Source organism: Sminthopsis crassicaudata, chromosome 4 (genome assembly GCF_048593235.1).
Source record: "Sminthopsis crassicaudata isolate SCR6 chromosome 4, ASM4859323v1, whole genome shotgun sequence".
NCBI lineage: Eukaryota > Metazoa > Chordata > Mammalia > Dasyuromorphia > Dasyuridae > Sminthopsis > Sminthopsis crassicaudata.
Genome location: NC_133620.1, coordinates 314,675,183 through 314,694,984, shown reverse-complemented (window position 1 = coordinate 314,694,984; position 19,802 = coordinate 314,675,183). Strand labels below are relative to the sequence as shown.

The 19,802-nt window shown below is 33.2% G+C and overlaps 1 protein-coding gene across 4 annotated transcripts in view; it reads left to right on the top strand.

The window, feature by feature from the left end:
• CYTH1 (cytohesin 1) overlaps window positions 1-19,802 on the top strand; it is a 183,990-nt gene that overhangs the window by 140,807 nt on the left and 23,381 nt on the right. For 3 of the 4 annotated variants that reach the window (XM_074260277.1, XM_074260279.1, XM_074260278.1), the window contains exons 4-10: window positions 3,167-3,233; window positions 3,695-3,813; window positions 4,286-4,366; window positions 8,078-8,190; window positions 12,337-12,485; window positions 13,107-13,218; window positions 18,880-18,956. In XM_074260277.1, the coding sequence (XP_074116378.1) occupies window positions 3,174-3,233; window positions 3,695-3,813; window positions 4,286-4,366; window positions 8,078-8,190; window positions 12,337-12,485; window positions 13,107-13,218; window positions 18,880-18,956 (711 nt within the window). In that variant the 5' untranslated portion in view covers window positions 3,167-3,173. Of the gene's footprint in view, window positions 1-3,142; window positions 3,234-3,694; window positions 3,814-4,285; window positions 4,367-8,077; window positions 8,191-12,336; window positions 12,486-13,106; window positions 13,219-18,879; window positions 18,957-19,802 lie in introns of those variants that run through there. The other variant, XM_074260280.1, reaches the window with a different exon arrangement.

Below are 19,802 nucleotides of genomic sequence, written 5' to 3'. Positions count from 1 at the left end.
CCTTTTGCACTACTCTCAATTTTCTTCCTAATTTTCTCACTATCTAACTTACTTGATTTTCAAAATCCCTTTTGAACTTTTCTATGGCTTGAGACCAATTCTTATTTGAAACCAATTCTTATTTTTCTTGGAGCTTTTAGGTAGAGGAGCTTTGACTTTGTTATCTTTCAGGTGTGTGTTTTGATCTTTCTTGTCATACTAGCTTTCTGCGGTCAGAATCTTTTTCTATTGTTTGCTCTTTTTTCCTTTTTTCCTTTTTTTTTTTTTTTTTTTTTGGTTAAAATGGGGCTCCATTCCTGGGGTTAAGGGTGCATTGTCAAGAGCTTCAGGAATTTTGTGCAGCATTTTCAGAGATCCTTTTAGGAACTTGACCTTAGGCACACTTTTCTGCCCTGGATCTGTGAGGAGGATTCCCACCCCACTTTGACTAAAATTCTGGTGTGTTAAAGAAATAGAATCCTTCCTTACTATTAGTAAAGAGATCTTTTGTGAGCTTGGGCCTCTGCAAGCTATTGATTTCCCGAGGCCCTCTCATCCTAATGAGACAAACTATTTTTGCTGACCTTCCAAGTCCTCTTTTGGTGTTTCTGGGTTGAGAGGTCTAGAAACCACTAGCATTGCTGCTAATTCAGAGGCTCAAGGCCTCTTCGTGTTTTGCTACCTGAAATGGAGCTGTGTGGTATATTCCCACCCTGATACCACAGACTTTTCCTGCTGCCTTTCTGAGTTATCTTTGGCTGGAAAATGTTTTACTCCATCTTTTTGTGTGATCTGGTGCTTTAAAAATATGTTTAGAGTTATTATTTAAAGGAATTTGGAGGGAGTTGAGGGAGACCTCTGCAAATCCCTGCCTTTACTCTACCATCTTGGCTTTACCTCTCCCTTTCACTATTTATCACTTGGGGGTATGATTTGAATTCTTATAAATTTGATTCATTTCTTTTTATATTTGGGAAATACGGATTTTTTTCAGAGAAAGCAACAATAAAACTATTTCACCCAGTTTTCTACATATTTTCTTATAATTTTGATTTTATTGGTTTTGTTTGTTCAAAATCTTTTTAATGTAATGTTATCCAAATTATTCATTTTATATCCTATTTATATCCTCTCTATTTCTTGTTGGTTGTAAATTCTTCCTTTCTCCATAGATCTGACAAGTAAAATATTTTATGCTTCACTAATTTGCTTTGTGCCATCATTCTTTAAGTCTAAATCATGTACCCATTTTGACATGATCTTGGTATATGGTGTAAGATGTTGGTTTATACCTAGTTTCTGCCATTCTGATTTCCAGTTTTCCCAGCAGTTTTTGTCCTATTCCCCCCTCCCATTTAACCTTTCATCTTGTCCCTCCTCAAAAATGTTTTGCTTTTGATAATTGCTTCCCCCAATCCACCCTCCTTTCTTTCCAGATTTCCAGATTAAATCAAACACATATTATGTATTTACTAAGTGCCAGGCACTGTGATAAGTACTGGGAATACAAATATAAAAAAAATTTGTTAAGGAGGTTACATTTTAGTAGGGAGATATGAAACATAAAGGAAAACTGGAAAGTTTGCTGGTGAGGATATGGAGCAATCTGTTTTGATCAGAAGTGAAAGGTTATGTAACCAATAAAATGGAGGACTAGATGCTTTCTCTGATTCTTTTGACCTTCCAAATCTCTCAAAAATAAGAAATAAAACATTTTTTATCTATCTGTATAGTCTAAGACAGCAAGAAATTTGACAAGATAACAATCCAATGAAGAACTTCTGAACCTAAAACAAAGTATCATTTGAAAAAATGAACAACTTGCTTTCAAGAAAATCAGTAAAACAAATAAGAGATACCTAGGCTGCTAACTTCAAGACATGTGGTAGTCAAATTTAATCATTCCAATGACAACAAATTCTGCAAGTAGCCAGGATAGGGAAGGAAATGAATATTATGGGAAGGAAAGGAAATTTGAAACAAGACTTCTACACCCAAATAAATTATAGAAAAGAATGGAATAATGTGTTCTCAAAGGCAAAGGAGCTCAACATACAGCTTAAGGTGACATATATTGACAGTCCAAACCTAACATTTAATTTTTAAAAAGGTAGAAATTTAGTAAAATGAGACTTTTAAACTCTTGTTGTAAGTAATAATACTCTGAAAAATTGAGCCTAATCATTACTGAAAAAGATGTGTACAATAAAAAAAGAAGTATTTAAAGCATTCTTATGGGGGAAAAAAAATCAATTCTAAACCAGCATACCATCAGCTGGAGCAACTGAAGGGATCAGAATAGGGTTTCTGTAGGAATTGATATATGAACAGAACTTAGAAGGAAAGAAAAAATTTGGATGAGATGGAAGGGAAATAGTACTACATTGTATGCAAGATGAAGACAGTCTTTGCCATGAAGTAAGGAGTCAACCAGTATAAAGGTCAATTTAGTCTTTTTTAGTTAATGAGACCAGAAAGATTTAATTTATTGCAGGCCAGGAAACCAGGAGATATGGTTTCTTCCTTATTTTGCCACTAGTTGGTTGTGTGTAGCAAGATTCAACCCTCTTATTCGTAAAATAAGGATACATTCTGTCCCTAAGATTCTGTTATTCTCTCTTAATTTTTTAAATCTACATTTTATTTAAAGCTTCCTTTTCAAACATACATTGAACACTGAATTATGAGAAACACACATAAATTAATAATAAAAAAATTAACACTCATGGATTTTAAATATAATTTACATTAAGAATCATTTTTAGAATCTTTAGACTAAATCCATATGCATTGTAAGAATACAGGGTTCATCTTAGAAATACCATGGAATGCATCTAAATTATATTTCTACATTTCCTGTGTTCCTTTTAAATAGTCTCACTGATATCTATATTTCATTGTTCCCAATTAATGAAAAAAAATGCCTGTGTAACCCAACTTTAACCCTTGTATATGGAAGAAAATAATTTGTATTCTCATATATTCCTTATCTACTAAATTTGAGGTTTCTGTGACATTTACCAAATGTAAAAATGACAATTTGAATACTGTCATTGAATTTGTTTTTTGACCTGGGTTTCTTACCAGGTTAAATTAATTTTCTCCATTTACTGGGTCTTTGGATATGCATTCATTTTCATTATTCTCTTAAGAGCACCAATAAATTATTGTGATAATTATTTTATAGGAAAAACATGCAGAGGAACAAACAGGTAGCCATGGGCAGGAAAAAGTTCAATATGGACCCCAAAAAGGTAAGAAAAATTGTATCCCATCATGGCTATTAGTACTGTGGGTGGCATCTTTCAGTTATGACTTTTGATAAGAACCCAGAAGTGTCCTCTTAAATTTTTTGATTTTCTGATGATCCTGCAGAAATTATCATCGCTTTAGCCTACCATCTCATCTGATGGAGACATCTGATAACTGATCCTCTAATTTTTCAATTATTTGTTGAATCCTTAAAAGTTTATTTAGTCACACTTATTTCCTTCCTTGTTCTTTTTCCTTACAGATTTATTGAATGAGGGACACTGTGGGGTATTAAAAGCATTGATCTTAGAATAAGGAGAGGCCTAGATTTGAATTCTACTTCTGTCTGTTGCTATCTGTGTGACCCATGTAATGACTTCCTTACAGAGTGTTATAAGCATCAAGTAAGAGAATATATTTAAAGCTTGTTAGAATTATTGGCACTTTTGTTATAATATTCTAGGGGATCCAGTTCCTAATAGAAAATGACCTGTTGAAGAACACTTGTGAAGATATTGCACAATTCCTATACAAAGGTGAAGGGCTCAACAAAACTGCTATTGGAGACTACCTAGGTGAAAGGTATATGGCCCTGACTTTGGGGGAGGTAGAAAAGATTAGTAAAGAGCTAAACAGTGAAAGAGATCTCCTTCGCTAAACTGTTTTTTTGGGTGACTTTTTCAAACTTTAAGAGAATTAGAATCAGGAACCCTGTTCTCAAACCTATCTTTGGACTATAGGCTCTCCAAAATACTTTCCTGCTCTGAGATTTTATAATATCATTCCACAGATAATGAAGTGTATTGAATGTAGATTATCTTACATGAAAAATCTGATTTTTCTTTCCCAATTTGTGGAAATTCTAAGATAATGGTTTTAGTCCTAATCCAATGGGAGTTAATCTCTGAGAATATCCATTTAAAAGGAATTTTTGCCTCTGAGGGATGTTGGGAAGTGGAAATGAATTTTATCTTGTGATGAACTATGCCTTTTAATTTTCCTCCTTTTTTTTTTCTTTTCTTTTTTTTTTTTTTTTTAAAACTAACCTTGGTAGAGATGAATTTAACATCCAAGTCCTTCATGCTTTTGTGGAGTTGCATGAATTCACAGATCTTAATCTTGTCCAGGCATTACGGTAAGTATACCAAGAGATAAATAGTTTGGAAAGCATGAAAAGCAGCTTTGGAATGAAATGATTGTTGTTTAAAAATGTCTGCTATATATCATATAAGATATTTTATTAATCTATAACTCTTAAAATTGATTTTCCTGAGGGGCAGTCATCTGTTGAGACTTAATTGAAAGCTTTTAGATTATTATGGAGAAATTGTGAAAGATGTCAAAGTCAAATAGCATCGTATTGTATACTAATTATTTTGCAGATTGATTCATAATTTAAATGGATTAGAAGAACTTTTTTATTTATAGAAGAGGGGAATAATTTTTTTTTCTTAACCAGGTAACCAGAACTCTGACTCATTCAAAAATTGTCACATAAATTTTAAAAAACTAATTTGTTAAAGAAATATACTAGTCACTGAACTTTAGAACTAAACAAGACCTTAGAAGTCATCTACTATCTCCTATCCCTTAGTTTATAGAGTCAGTGAGACATGTTCAGTATTAGTTGAAAGCAGAGTTAGAATTAAGCTCAGATCTTCCAATTCTTGATTCAATATTTTTGTTACCATTACCATGATATTTTCCATTTTTAAGGGAAAACAAAATACTCCGTAAGAATGACAAATTTAAACCAAATTATAGCTTCTTAGGAAAATTAATAGAGAGGTGGGAAAGATAGAAAGGGAAAATGTAAAGTTCTAGTTTGGTTTTCTGGAGGTCTTGGGAGCAGCCTTCTTTTCAACAGAGTAATCACCATGAGAATAGTCAGGTGTTAAGGTCAAAAAGTCTTTATTATCTCCTTCGTCTGGTGCTCAGCTAGCTTTCTGGAGGCCCTTGAGACTGTCCTTGGTCTCAGTGGGGGGAGCAGAAGGATAGGCCAGCCTCCACAAGGCTGATGAAGATAGAATGAATCTGGCTCTGAGTCTGAGGGCTTGTGCTTCACCCAGCCACCACACAGGTGGATGATGGAATGAATCTGTCTCTGAGTCCCTGCTGGCTGTTATGTATTCTATTATAATTACATTATTATAGGTGTGAATCTTGTAGAACTATATTAATGTACTGAACTAGAGAGCTATTAGTCACCATGCTAAACTAGATAACCATTGCCTTTATCAATTCCACTGACTAACACCTTGTAAGAATCCTTGTTTCAAATACAGAGTTCTGGCCCATAACAGGAAAAGAAGAATAGGGATAAAAGATACCCAATTTGTTTGCCAAACCTTTCTGAGGCAAAGATTTAACTTATTTATTAATACGACTCTTTGAACAATAAGCAAGTATTTATTAAGTGCTATTTATTATTTAAATATTAAGTATTTATTGTGTCCCATATCCAGGGGACTGCATTAAATATAATTATTGAAACAAAGCTGTACTTTTATAAAATAATAGCTTTTAAAAAAAAGCCCTAAGAGTTCTTAGTTTGTCTTCAAATTATGAAAGTATAAATTTATTTAATGTCTTCTATCCTTTTTTTTATTCAATGAAGAAAATCTCTAACATATCTTTAAAAAAGTGGAGAAATAGATATTTCATTTTGTAAATACGAATTATTTCAATTCTAAATTCTGTCATCTTGGGATTCTTCTGTATGATTGTCACAAATCAAAACTGTTGAATTTTCACCATGTGGGTGTATTAGAATGACATAATTTCTTGATATTTGCTTTACCATTCTCATGAAATTAAGCTGAATTTCATCAAGTAACTTGATGCTTATTTGAAAAGAATATCCATATAGATCATTTGGGATGCCTTATTTTGCATATATTGGGATTTTCATATGTTGTGTTTGCTTATAACAGAGGATATGTGTAGTCAGATTCTGTTTATTACTATGTTGAGATTACTCTCCAATCAGAGAATATTGATTTTCCCTTTTTCTGGTGTTTTATACCTATACTACCTGTCTCACAGAGCTTTCATTAGTCTTAAGTGAAATAATGTATATAAAGAACTTTGCAAACCTGAAAAACCAAAATGAAGTGTAGCTATTGTCACTCTTAATCTTATTCTTTTTGATGAATTTTATATAGAAGCACTCCAAATACTAGTTGTTATCCTGCTATTAGTCTTTTATATTTTAATTAATATCTTACAAATTATTGCACAAGTAGATAAGTTACTTTTTTGTAATTGAATGAGAGTTTTGAGATGCTGCTTATCTTATGTAGATGCATTGAAAATATCTTAGGGACAATTATATTGTCACACAGTATAACAGGGATAATATATTCTTCACTTTCTTCCTGCTTGGTGTTAATTTCTTTCTTGAGATCTTTGAAAACTTTCTATTTCACATAGTTTATAAAATAAGATTATTAAGTGTGGTGAAATTGAACATTGTGATATTAATCTCGAGATTGCTTTAACATTTTGCGATTAATGTGCCTAGACACTTAGAGCAATAGTTGTGTCTGTAATGATGTTCTAATTCTAGTACAGCTTATTTACTAAACTATCAAGAATATTTTGTGGTTTGTATTTTTATTGTTGGGATTTGTTTTCTGTTAGTTTATAAAGCATAGGATCTAGTGTATTAATTTTAGTTTCCTTGTGCCTTTCTAGATATCTGATAGATGTTAAATTGTTACACAGTTTTCATTACTTCATAATTTATATTGATCAAGCCCAAGTTCTTTAACTTAAAGTCTTTTTATATTTATTTGTGGCCATAACTTAACCCTCAATTGTTATAATAAATCCCTCTTAAAACAAATCTTCAGTATTTAGCCATTTGATTAATGCTTCCTTTTTGTCACATTGTTAGTAAAATTTGTGGAATTTATGCCTTTGTGTGATCCTGGGCCATAGGATCATTTCTAGTTAAATCATTGTTGGTTACATTCAATACATTCAGAATCATCATCATCATTTTTTTATCATTCTTTCCTTAAGTTCAGATAAAAACAGTTCCTGGAACAAGTTGTTTTATTGCCATTTCTTCTTTTATACTTAACATAAAATGGAACTGATTTATGTGGCTAAATGAAAGTATTAGAAGGTAAAGCTTATCCTTTCTAAGCCAAGAATACAAGGAAGACACAATACAACATACATATACACGTGTTTCTATATATATTTGTATGTGAGGGGTATGTATATGAAGTGCTTATACACATACACCCCTCATCTAGTTCCCATATAATTTTTTTTTTAATTTCCTCTTAAGTTTCTCCCGTTTGAAGGAGTTTTGTTTCATGTAGCTTAGAGATCAAGAGTATATATATTTTTTAAATTGTTAAGTTTTTAGAAATCAATGTTATATATAGATAATTGCAGGTAAGATTTTAGTCTATGATAAAGGTTTAATTCCAATACAGTTTTTGGTTGAGTTCTTTAGGTTATTTAAAAATCCCTGTTTATAGAATTGGTATTTGTTGTTTGTTAATCCATGAAAGGGAGCAAGCTTCTGATTTCATTTCAGTTAACTAAATGCCTTGCTGGGCACTCAATAGGTACTACATTTTTATACTACCCAGTGGTACAGTTTATTCATTTTCTTGTACTTGTTATTGAACAAATCAGTTATTACATTAGCATAAATAAGATTGGCCAATGTATTTGAAATGTAGAGAAGTTCTTTAGGACAGAATTTATAAATCCAAGCACATCATTTTATCATTGTTTAATATTAAATGTTGCCAGAAATTCTGAAATGCAGAGAAAAAAATATTTTCTTAGGGCATTGTAACAGACATTCTCTCCACTTATATAGGCAGTTTCTGTGGAGCTTTCGTCTTCCAGGAGAGGCACAGAAGATTGATCGAATGATGGAGGCATTTGCACAGCGATATTGTCAATGCAATAATGGAGTCTTTCAATCCACAGGTAAATAAAGCTGTTAGCAGTCACTAATCCCATGACTTTTAGGCAGTTTTGGAAGATTCTTTCCTTGCCATCTAATAATTTTTAATGTACAGGAGCCATAGGATCATCTCTCACCTTTTACCTTTTCTTTTGTAGTTGTGGTGTTAGAAGTATGAACGTCTTCTGATATCTAACACTGGCACAAGATGTCATAAACTTTGTTATGTAACTCTGTCAATTGCCTATCTTTCTCTAGATTCAGAAACTTTCATATGAATTGAAGAGACTCTTCTAGAGATTAGGGTTTTAAATTCTTGATTCCCTTGGTCAGTTACTGTTTTCTTATATGACATATGACGGATCTTCTTAGCATTGCAATATTTTTGGTGTTTTATTTCTTTTTTTTTTAAAAAATAATTATAGTTTTTATTTATCAGATATATGCATGGGTAATTTTACAGCATTGACAATTGCCAAACATTTGCTCCAATTTTTCCCCACCTTCTCCCCATCCAGATGGCAGGTTGACCAATACATGTTAAATATGTTAAAGTATAAATTAAATACAATATATGTATACATATCCAAACAGTTGTTTTGCTGTACAAAAAGAATCAGACTTTGAAATAGTGTATTAGCCTGTGAAGGAAATAAAACATGCAGGCGGATAAAAATGGAGGGATTGGGAGTTGTATGTAGTGGTTCATAGTCATTTCCCAGAGTTCTTTTGCTGGGTGTAGTTGGTTCAGTTCATTACTTACTATTGGAATTGATTTGATTCATCTCATTGTTGGAGAGGGCCACGTCCATCAGAATTGATCATCATATAGTATTATTGTTGGAGTATATAATGATCTCTTGGTCCTGCTCATTTCGCTTAGTATCAGTTCATGTAAGTCTCTCCAGGCCTTTCTGAAATCATCCTGTTGGTCATTTCTTTTTTTTTTTTTTTTTATGTTCCTTTTAAATTGTTTCCTTTTCTTTTTTTTTTTTAAATTTTTTATTATATATATATATATATTTTATAATATTATCCGTTGTATTCATTTTTCCAAATTACCCCCCCTCCCTCTATTCCCTCCCCCCGATGACAGGCAATCCCATACATTTTACATGTGTTACAATATAGTCTAGGTACAATACATGTGTGTGAATATCATTTTCTTGTTGCACAATAAACATTAGAATCCGAAGGTACATGCAACCTGGGCAAACAGATATTAGTGCTAACAATTTACATTCACTTCCCAGTGTTTCTTCTCTGGGTGTAGCTACCTCTGTCCATCATTGATCAACTGGAAGTGAGTTGGATCTTCTTTATGTTGAAGATTTCCACTTCCATCAGAATACATCCTCATACAGTATTGTTGTTGAAGTGTACAGTGATCTTCTGGTTCTGCTCATTTCACTCAGCATCAGTTGGTTTAAGTCTCTCCAGGCCTCTCTGTATTCCTCCTGCTGGTCATTTCTTACAGAGCAATAATATTCCATAATATTCACATACCACAATTTATTCAGCCATTCTCCAATTGATGGACATCCACTTAGTTTCCAGTTTCTGGCTACTACAAAAAGGGTTGCTACAAACATTCTTGCACATACAGGCCCTTTTCCCTTCTTTAAGATCTCTTTGGGATATAAGCCCAATAGTAACACTGCTGTGTTGAAGGGTATGCACAGTTTGATAACTTTTTAAGCATAGTTCCAAATTGCTCTCCAAAATGGCTGGATATATTCACAATTCCACCAACAATGTATCAGTGTCCCTGTTTTCCCACATCCCCTCCAATATTGCTCATTATCTTTCCCTGTCATTCTAGCCAATCTGACAGGTGTGTAGTGGTATCTCAGAGTTTACTTAATTTGCATTTCTCTGATTAATAATGATTTAGAGCATCTTTTCATATGGCTAGAAATAGTTTCAATTTCTTCATCTGAGAATTGTCTGTTCATATTCTTTGACCATTTATTAATTGGAGAATGGCTTGATTTCTTATAAATTAGAGTCAATTCTCTATATATTTTAGAAATGAGGCCTTAATCAGAACCTTTGACTGTAAAAATGTTTTCCCAGTTCTAATCTTATCTGCATTAGTTTTGTTTGTACAAAAACTTTTCAATTTGATATAATCAAAGTTTTCTATTTTTGTGATCAGTAATGATCTCTAGTTCTTCTTTGGACATAAATTCATTCCTCTTCCACAGGACTATCCTATGTTCCTCTAATTTATTTATGATCTCATTCTTTATGCCTAAATCATGGACCCATTTTAACTTTATCTTGTTATGTGTTGTTAAGTGTGGGTCAATGCTTAGTTTCTGCCATATTAATTTCCAATTTTCCCAACAATTTTTGTCAAACATTGAGTTCTTATTCCAAAAGCTGAGGTCTTTGGGTTTGTCAGACACTAGATTATTAAAGTTATTGATTATTTTGTCCTTTGAAACTAACCTATTCCACTGATCAACTAGCCTATTTCTTAACCAATACCAAATGGTTTTAGTAACTGCTGCTTTATAATATAATTTTAGATCTGGTACAGCTAGGCCACCTTCATTTGATTTTTTTTTTTTCATTAATTCCCTTGAAATTCTTGACCTTTTGTTTTTTCATATGAACTTTGTTGTTATTTTTTCTACTCATTAAAATAGTTTTTTGGGAATCTGATTGGTATATCGCTAAATAGATTAGTTTATGTAGTATTGTCATCTTTATTATATTTGTTCCCCCTATCCAAGAGCATTTAATATTTTTCCAATTGGTTAGATCAGATTTAATTTGTGTGGAAAGTGTTTTATAGTTTTGCTCATATAGTTTCTGATTTTTCCTTAGAGATAGATTCCTAAATATTTTATACTATTCAGTAGTTACTTTAAATGGAGTTTCTTTTTATAACTCTAACTGTTGGATTTTGTTAGTGATATATAAGAATGCTGATGATTTATGTGGGTTTATTTTGTATCCTGCAACTTTGCTAAAGGTGTGGATTATTTCTAATAGCTTTTTAGTAGAATCTCTGGGGTTCTCTAAGTATACCATCATATCATCAGCAAAGAGTGATAATTTGGTTTCCTCTTTACCTACTCTAATTCCTTTAATCTCTTTCTCGACTCTTATTGCCAAAGTTAGCATTTCTAATACAATATTGAATAGTAATGGTGATAGTGGGCAACCTTTTTCACTCCTGATCTTACTGGGAATGGTTGCAATTTATCCCCATTACATATGATGCTTACTGATGGTTTTAAATAGATGCTACTGGTTATTTTAAGCAAAAGTCCATTTTTTTGTGTTTTTAATAGGAATGGATGTTGGATTTTTTCAAATGCTTTTTCTGCATCTATTGAGGTGATCATATGGTTTTGTTAATTTGGTTATTAATATGGCCAATTATACTGATAGTTTTCCTAATATTGAACCAGCCCTGATATAAATCCTACTTGATCATGGTATATTATCCTGGGGATGATTTTCTGTAGTTTTTTTTGCTAATATCTTACTTAAGTTTTTAGCATCAATATTCATTAGGGAGATTGGTCTATAGTTTTCTTTCTCTGTTTTCAACCTACCTGGTTTGGGTATCAGTACCATGTCTGTGTCATAAAAGGAATTTGGTAGGACCCCTTCATTCCTATTTTTTCAAATAGTTTATATAGCATTGGGGTTAATTGTTCTTTGAATGTTTGGTAGAATTCACATGTAAATCCATCTGGTCCTAGAGATTTTTTCTTAGAGAGTTGATTAATAGCTTGTTCTATTTCTTTTTTTTGAAATGGGACTATTTAAGAAATTTACTTCCTCCTCTGTTAATCTGGGAAGCCTATATTTTTGGAGGTAGTCATTCATTTCACTTAGGTTATCAAATTTATTGGCATAAAGTTGGGCAAAGTAACTCATTATTTTTCTATTTTCCTCTTCATTGGTGGAAAGTTCCCCCTTTTCATTTTTAAGGCTAACAATTTGATTTTCCTCTCTCCTTTTTCTAATCAGATTTACCAAAGGTTTATCTATTTTATTGTTTGTTTTTTTTTTCATAAAACCAGCTCTAAGTTTTATTTATTAGTTCAATAGGTTTTTTTTTTACTTTCAATATTGTTAATTTCTCTTTTTAATTTTAGAATTTCAAGTTTAGTATTTGATTGGGGGTGGTGTTTTATTTCTTGTAGACACTTGCTATGTTCTCTCCTTTGCCATCATTATGTTGAATACCAGTCTTCATAACCCCAATGTCAAAGATAAGCCCACAGTGGAGAGGTTTATTGCCATGAATCGAGGTATTAATGATGGAGGTGATCTACCAGAAGAGCTGCTCAGGGTGAGTGTGTGGAAGAGTATCTCAATTTAAAAGGCTATAATTACTGATACTCAAATAACATTTTAAAGTTTTTATAAAGTGCTTCACATATTTTATCTCATATGTTTTCACAATAACTCTTTATGTTAGTTGCTGTTATTATACCCATTTTACAGATGAGAGTTAGAGAGGTTAAATGACTTGCCCAAAGTCATGTAATTAGTAATTGTGTGAATCAGGATTTAAACTCTGGTCTTTCTGACTCCAGGCACAAAACTCTTATCTTCATCATGCTCCGTTCCTGATATGAGTTATTGTTAGTCAGTATAATTTTGGATCAGAAGAATTTGTTGAGTTTGGAATAGAATTTAGGTTAAGATTGAATCTCATTGCCAAGTAAGCATAGAGACTGAAGTAAACAATTGAGAAAGGGATGGTAGATTTTAAATCTTGAAATAAGGAAGTATATTGGACAAGAGATCATCTGATTTTTATGTTTTTTCATATATTTGTATGCTATATTTAAATATACAATAGGTTTCAAATTTTTCATTCTTTATAAAGAAAATGACTAAATATAAAGGGTAAAAGGAACAACATTGATAGTGTCATAGACATATATAATGTGATCTTTTATCCCAGAATCTCTACGAGAGCATAAAAAATGAACCCTTTAAAATCCCCGAAGATGACGGAAATGACCTTACTCATACTTTCTTCAATCCAGATCGTGAAGGCTGGCTACTAAAACTTGGTGAGTAGTTTCTGTGAGCAGGGCAGCTAATACAGGTGCAAGAATTTGTATAATTCTCAGCAAACTTAGAGAAACTTTAAGGAGGGACTAATTTAATGTGGCTTGTTTTATAATAAATTCCCATCTGAAAAAGAAATAGTATATTTCTCCTTTAATTCCATAAAGTATATGCCCTGTTGAGAAATAAACCTGACTCAGTTGTGGAATATCCAAATATATGTTTCCCACATTTTTACTTCTGGGGTTCACTAACCAGATTGTGTTTCAAGGAAATTCCTCTAGGAATTGTTTCTTCCCTTTTTTTCTTTTCCCCATAAGTCATATGGGAAGTGAACAACAATGTCCATCTTTCTATTTCCCATTCCTATACCTTGTATCTGGTGCTCCTGCCTTTTCCCCACCTCCCAGTGCATCATCACTTCCTTCTGCGTTCTGGCTCCATGAGCAGACAGCATGCATGGCAATCCCAGAGCGCTTGATTGCAGCTGCATCCACAGCACTCTTAATCATTCTCAGGCAGTGGAGTTCTCCCCTCTCCTTTCCAGTGCTAATCAGAAATATTCATTAGAAAAAAAATTTTAAAGTTCTTCTATTTCCTTCTCTCCCTCTGCATGAGGTGAGCTTCTGTTGCTGGAACTTAGGGTCATATCTTCCCTGGCACCAAGTGAGGGAGGGGGTATCCAGGAGGAATCTTTTTTTTTTCTGTAAGGTTTTTATACAAGTTTGCATAATTCCTTGTGAAATATACTTATCTTTATATGAGCTGTTTCAAAATATAAAAAGGACTGATCTACCACCTATACTTGATAAACAGAAGGACTCCAAACTATTTGGACTCTTATTATTGCACAAAATCAGTAATTTTGTTTCATTTTACCTTGCCCAATTAGCTGTGGGTGGATTCTATTTCATATCAGCTAATTTATGGGTATAATAATCTTTCTAAATAATCTCAATTAACCATCCCAGGGAAGTTAGAAGTAGTCTTGGTCATCACTGACATCTGTAAAGGTGAAATGATGTCTTATACTATCCCTAATTCAGAGGATTTATAGTTTTCCATTTTAAAATCATATTACTCTTAATTACAAGTTCTTTAATGTTAAAAAGCCACTCTAGTGGTTTCAGTTTTGAATGTTACTCTGGAATAAGCCATGCTTCTTTAAACCAATAGTACGTATACTCCTTAGCAATTACTGTTTTAAAATCATTAAACTAGTTAACTTGCTATTTATCACTTATTTCCAGGCAGGTAGGGCCAAAAGAGAATTTTGAAAGTGCAATTATTGGAGAAGAAAATGACATAAAGTGAAAGATTAGGTAAAAATAAGATTAGAGAAAAAACTGGAAAAAGTACAACTAAGATTCAGTTTGCTTCTTCCAGTAAAGCTAATTCTAATTCTAATTAAATTTTTAAACAAATTTGTGGTTCATTGCATCAATTTTATAAACTTCAATCAAGCTTTTCCTTGGCTGTTGGCTTCACATCTTACTGATGTATGATAGAGAAATCTAAAATTATTGCCTCAATAATTATAATGGAGAAGCAGCCATCAGTATCATTGTAACAAAAGCATAATTATAAATATATGTTCTGGGTACCAGATACATTTATGTCTACACTTAGATGTACTTAAAAAAAAAACTGGACTGGCTTTAGATAAAAAGTTTATTTTTCCTGAATTAATGTTTGTTGCCAGGAATTTTGATTCCTTTCCCCTGGGTCTAGACATACTAATAAAGATTAGTTCTGTAAGTGCTGAATTGTAGCTTCTTTTGGGCCACGTTTTCAGTACTTGCCTCTAACTTTACATTTGCAAAGTGGGTGGTGGAATATAAGATTATTCTACTTTCTTTCATTCATGCATTTAACTGATGGCCAGCTGAAAACTTGCTCCCAGAAGGTAGCATTTTTATGCTTAGCTCCTTCCCCAAGCAGACATGAATGTGACTGATGCATTGCATAATAAGAATAAGGAGCCTGGTTTAATTTATTTGTTTTAATTTTCTTTTCTCCCTCATTTGTATGTTTCCATGATTTTGGCTCTTCTTTTCCTTGCCCCAAACTCCAGGAGGTATGTAATCCCCCATCCCCAACCCCACCTGCTCTCTTGCTCTGCACAGGCCACTGTAATTGCTGCAGCATTTTATTTTATTTTATTTTATTTTATTTGGTTTTTCCATTTTTGTAATTGCTGATGGTACTGTTAATGCTGCTTCTGACTTTTTGCACAGTCCCTAGGGAATTCTGCTCAGGATCAGAGGGTAATAGAAATTTCATTTTTTGCCTTTTTATAAGGACATTCAACAGTACTTCCTATAATTAGACTCCAATAACCTAAATCCACAATTTCATTATCTGCATTGAATGTATGTTAGTGTACAATAGGTCTGTGAGATCAGGAGAAATCTAATGAAATTGTCCTTAAGGTTATTGACAAGACTTATTCATATCATAGATACACACACAGAGAGATTTACTCAAATCCATTTAAAATCCATGAAGCTATTTTTGAAGTTGTTGAGAGGAAAAATGTAGGAACCTTTGTTTTCTCAAAGTCCCTCTGCAAAGAAGTATGAAAGAAGAATAGTTGATTCTTTGAACCATTTCTTAGTGTTTATTCCTGTGAAGTTGCAGACCTTGTATTTTCTGAATTCATAATGTAATAAAAAGTGTAAAATAAAAAAAAGAAGACAAAGTTTAGAAACTAAACCTACATCCTTTCTGCTAGTTTTCAAGCATTGTAGGAGAATTGTTCGTCAGCTCCTTTTTCAGTTAGTCAGTGTTTTGAAAGTTTAGCATTAACTCTCATATTCCATTATTAGTAATTATTCTCTATTTGCTAGTTTCCTAAGTAATGCTTACATTTTTTCCCAGTTAGAGGGTTCTGCCCAGGTTTTGCATTTAAGTATTAAACCTTATTAGAACCAAAGAGAGAACTAGTGACAAAACAAGCCAGTAACATACCAGTGACAAAACTCATTTAAATTGAGATATTTCTGGGAGTTCTCATTTGAGATTGTGAGCTGAAAGAATGATTGGAAAAAGAAAAGTACTTAAAATCAAGAAATTTAAAAGGGAATTCAGGAGACCCATGTCTCATATTGGAAGTAAAGAAGGAAGGAAGGGAGCAATCATGGGTATATCCACCATTACACCTGAACCAGTGGAAGAAGGGGATATATCACTCATGAAGGTGGAAGATTTTCCTGTGAGTTCCACAGGGACTGTCCGAGATATTCTCAGTGATGCGTCTGCTCATTTTATGTCTGTTCCTTCAACATAGAAACACTCTCTGTGGCAGTGCTTCATGTTAGAATTCTTTATTACTGCAGGGAACTGTCCTGAGAAAATGATTAGGTTTCTCTGTAATCAGAGAAATACCTTTTATTCTATTTTGCTTTATCTCCTGGATTTTCTTCCATGTTCTTTTGGCACTTAACATCCTCTTTTTGCTGTCCCTTCTCAAAAGGCAAGTATCATCAGGATATCATTCTGTAATGGGATGTGCATGGGCACTTATTTATATGCCCATACTGATTTAAGTAATGTTTGAATGTTCAGTGTGTGCTGAACATTCAATAGGCCTGGTATCCGCAAACTTAGAGAAGTTCTCTCAGATCCTTTGGGATTTATCTTGAAAAAAAACAAATCACCAAATCTCAATAAGCTTCTTATTATTTTTCCTCTGCCCATTTTTCTTTCTCGTGTTCACCCAGACTTTTTTTTTCATATTTTCATCATCTATTAGTTTTTCTTATCCATGGCCTTTGATCATATTTCCAATTCATAATATCAGTAGAGTAATTTGATGGGAAGAGGTCTGCTCTTCAATTACTTGAGATTAGAGCTATATAGATGGATGACAGACACACCTGATAATGCCGAAGGTGATTTAACAGCCAAGGCAGCAGTTATTTAGAATCTCAGCAGTTTGTAATTAAAATCATTTACCCCTCTTAGCCAGTTACATCTAAGCAGAATCTCATAGAGAGCCTAAATATGAGCTGATTCTTCTGTTAATCTGCCAAGTTCTTTGTTGATGTTGTTTTCAAAGCTCCATTTTTTATTACTCAACAATCTGTACTTACTATAGCCCTTTTTTTCCTGGCATTATCTGATGGTGATGGAAAGATTTAAAAAATAGTCACTGGCAATGGAAATCTTTCCCTTTGAAAGCTTCCCCACTTTCTGTTGAGGAGTGTGAGTTGGAAAAGCATGTGGGAACAGAATAATATGATGGCCTTGGTGTAGTTTAAAAAGAAAAAATTCTGAATTTGAAGTGGGGAAAAAAAAGCAAACCTGGATTCAAATTCTGGTTCTGAGTGTCACATAACTCTGTGACCTTGGTAGAACATTCCTTCTTTCTGGACCTGTTTGAAAAGTTAAATGGATAGATTAGATAACCTCTAAGGTCCCTTCTAGTTTGGAATTCTATGATTATGGTAGTATTCATTTTATGTTATATGATCCTTGCTTTTTCTGTAGACTAGAGGAATAATTCTCTCTTGTAGTAATCCTGGATTAACAAAAGATAAGAAAAGAAGTATTTAGGAATGCCAAATAGATTTTTAACAAATACAGACTTAATCTGTGAAATCAATCCTTAAAGGATAATTAAGAAGTTTTATCTTTTCCTCACTTGAACAGCTCACTGTATTATTTTGATAATAGGTTGTCAGGATTGATTTAGAGTCACTTTCAAAGAAGCTTTTTTAACTCCTTTATTATCAGTATGCCCTTTTAAAACAGAATTATTTGTATTTGTCTATTTAATAGCTAGTGAGGGGGGGGGTGGGAAATGGCTTAAGGACTGAGTGAAACATCTGCTACTAACATTAATGTTCACCCACTCCTCCTACTTTCTTTTACCTATGTAAATTGTATTCCTTAGTTGGAAGAATAAAAAAAATACATAGACGACCCAAAGAGTTGATTTTTTTTAATAATAATTAAAAGGTATGCCCTTTATTTGCCTTGAGCCTAGAAAAATGTTTTTTGAAATTATTAGTCAGACAGTGTCAATAAATTTCCTCTAAATAGGCAAGATGGACGTAATCTAATCAACATGGAAAGGACAGTCATGAGAGCTAGGATCCAAAGTCACAATGTTCCACAATGAAGTTGGAATTTATTGCAAAAGAACTAAAAGTTCTTGTTTCTTGTTTCCCTCTTCTCCCATTTCTGACATTAAACTAGCAGCTTCTTAAATGCCTTTGGTTTTGTTAGATCTTTTATACTATTTGGCTCTAAGTAAAATGTTTACATTTCCCCTCTCCTCCTACTTCTCTCTAATTTCAGCTCCATTGATCTGCTTATTGCTGATGCTTCTTTAGCACAAGTCAGTTTGCACTGTTCACCACTGGGTTCTTTTCCACCTGAACCCTGTCCATTCTGCTGTCTGATTCCATCTGAAGGATGTCATTCAGCCTCGCTTGCTCTGCTTGTGCCACAGATCATGCACCTTGTGAAAGATGCTTCTGTTTTGGCTCTGTTTGTGTTTTGTAACTGATGTAAATTTTGCCATAACCTAGATGTTCCCATAAAATTCCTTCCCTCCTACTCATTCATCCTTCCTGAGAAGAAATACTTATGTGTTATGGAGTGCATACTCTTCTTAGTTGTCTCTTGTCAAATGTGTATCTCCTTTTGCTCTGCAGGTGGCAGGGTAAAAACGTGGAAGAGACGCTGGTTCATTCTGACTGACAATTGCCTTTACTACTTTGAATATACAACGGTGAGCAAATCTCAGCCTGCTGAGGCAAGAGGGAAGGGTTAATCATTTACTGTCAGAGGAACACATCAGAGAACACATGTGCCTTATTTGTTTGAGTTGTAATTGAAACCTAAGCAAATAAGGCACATCACAATAAATCCTATGTAAGCTCTGCGAGCCTAATGGTCAAGATTCCTGATTTTATTTAGGCAATGACATACCATTTGACCCCAAACCTGGTCAGATAAAGCAACAGCTAATTTGTGGCTTGGAATAAATCAGAGGGGGTGGAATAAAATGGGAAGGGAATGCATGGTTTTTATACTATAGTTATGTTCCCAATGTTAAATTCTCTCATCTTCTTGTAAAGGAAATGGATAGTGCAATAATACTTTTATGATGAATGCAGAGCAAAAATATACCTGTAGAAGAAAGTATTGAGTCCCAGAGGTGGGGTCATCTGCTAGGGAACATTTTATGTCTCATGGAGAAAATCAGATTGGTATTACATTCATATAAACACAATTGCTTGTATTGAAGTATATAACTTCTTGACCTATATAGTAATATATAACTTATGGAATACATACCTTATTGATATCCAGCATAACTAGGTGTCAAAAGACAGATTTCTGAGACTGGTGAGATTGGTAGTTAGGAATTCTTGTGAAAAAAAAAAAAATATATATATATATATATATATATAGGATGATATAGAACTAGGAGTATGCCAAAGCCAGTCAATAAAGAGTCTGTAAAGTGAAAACTCTCAAGAACATCCTAGCCAAAATTCAGAGCTTCTAAGTCAAAGAAAAAATACACAAATTCCCAGAAAAAAAAAATCAAAATGGAGCTACAGTTGGGAAA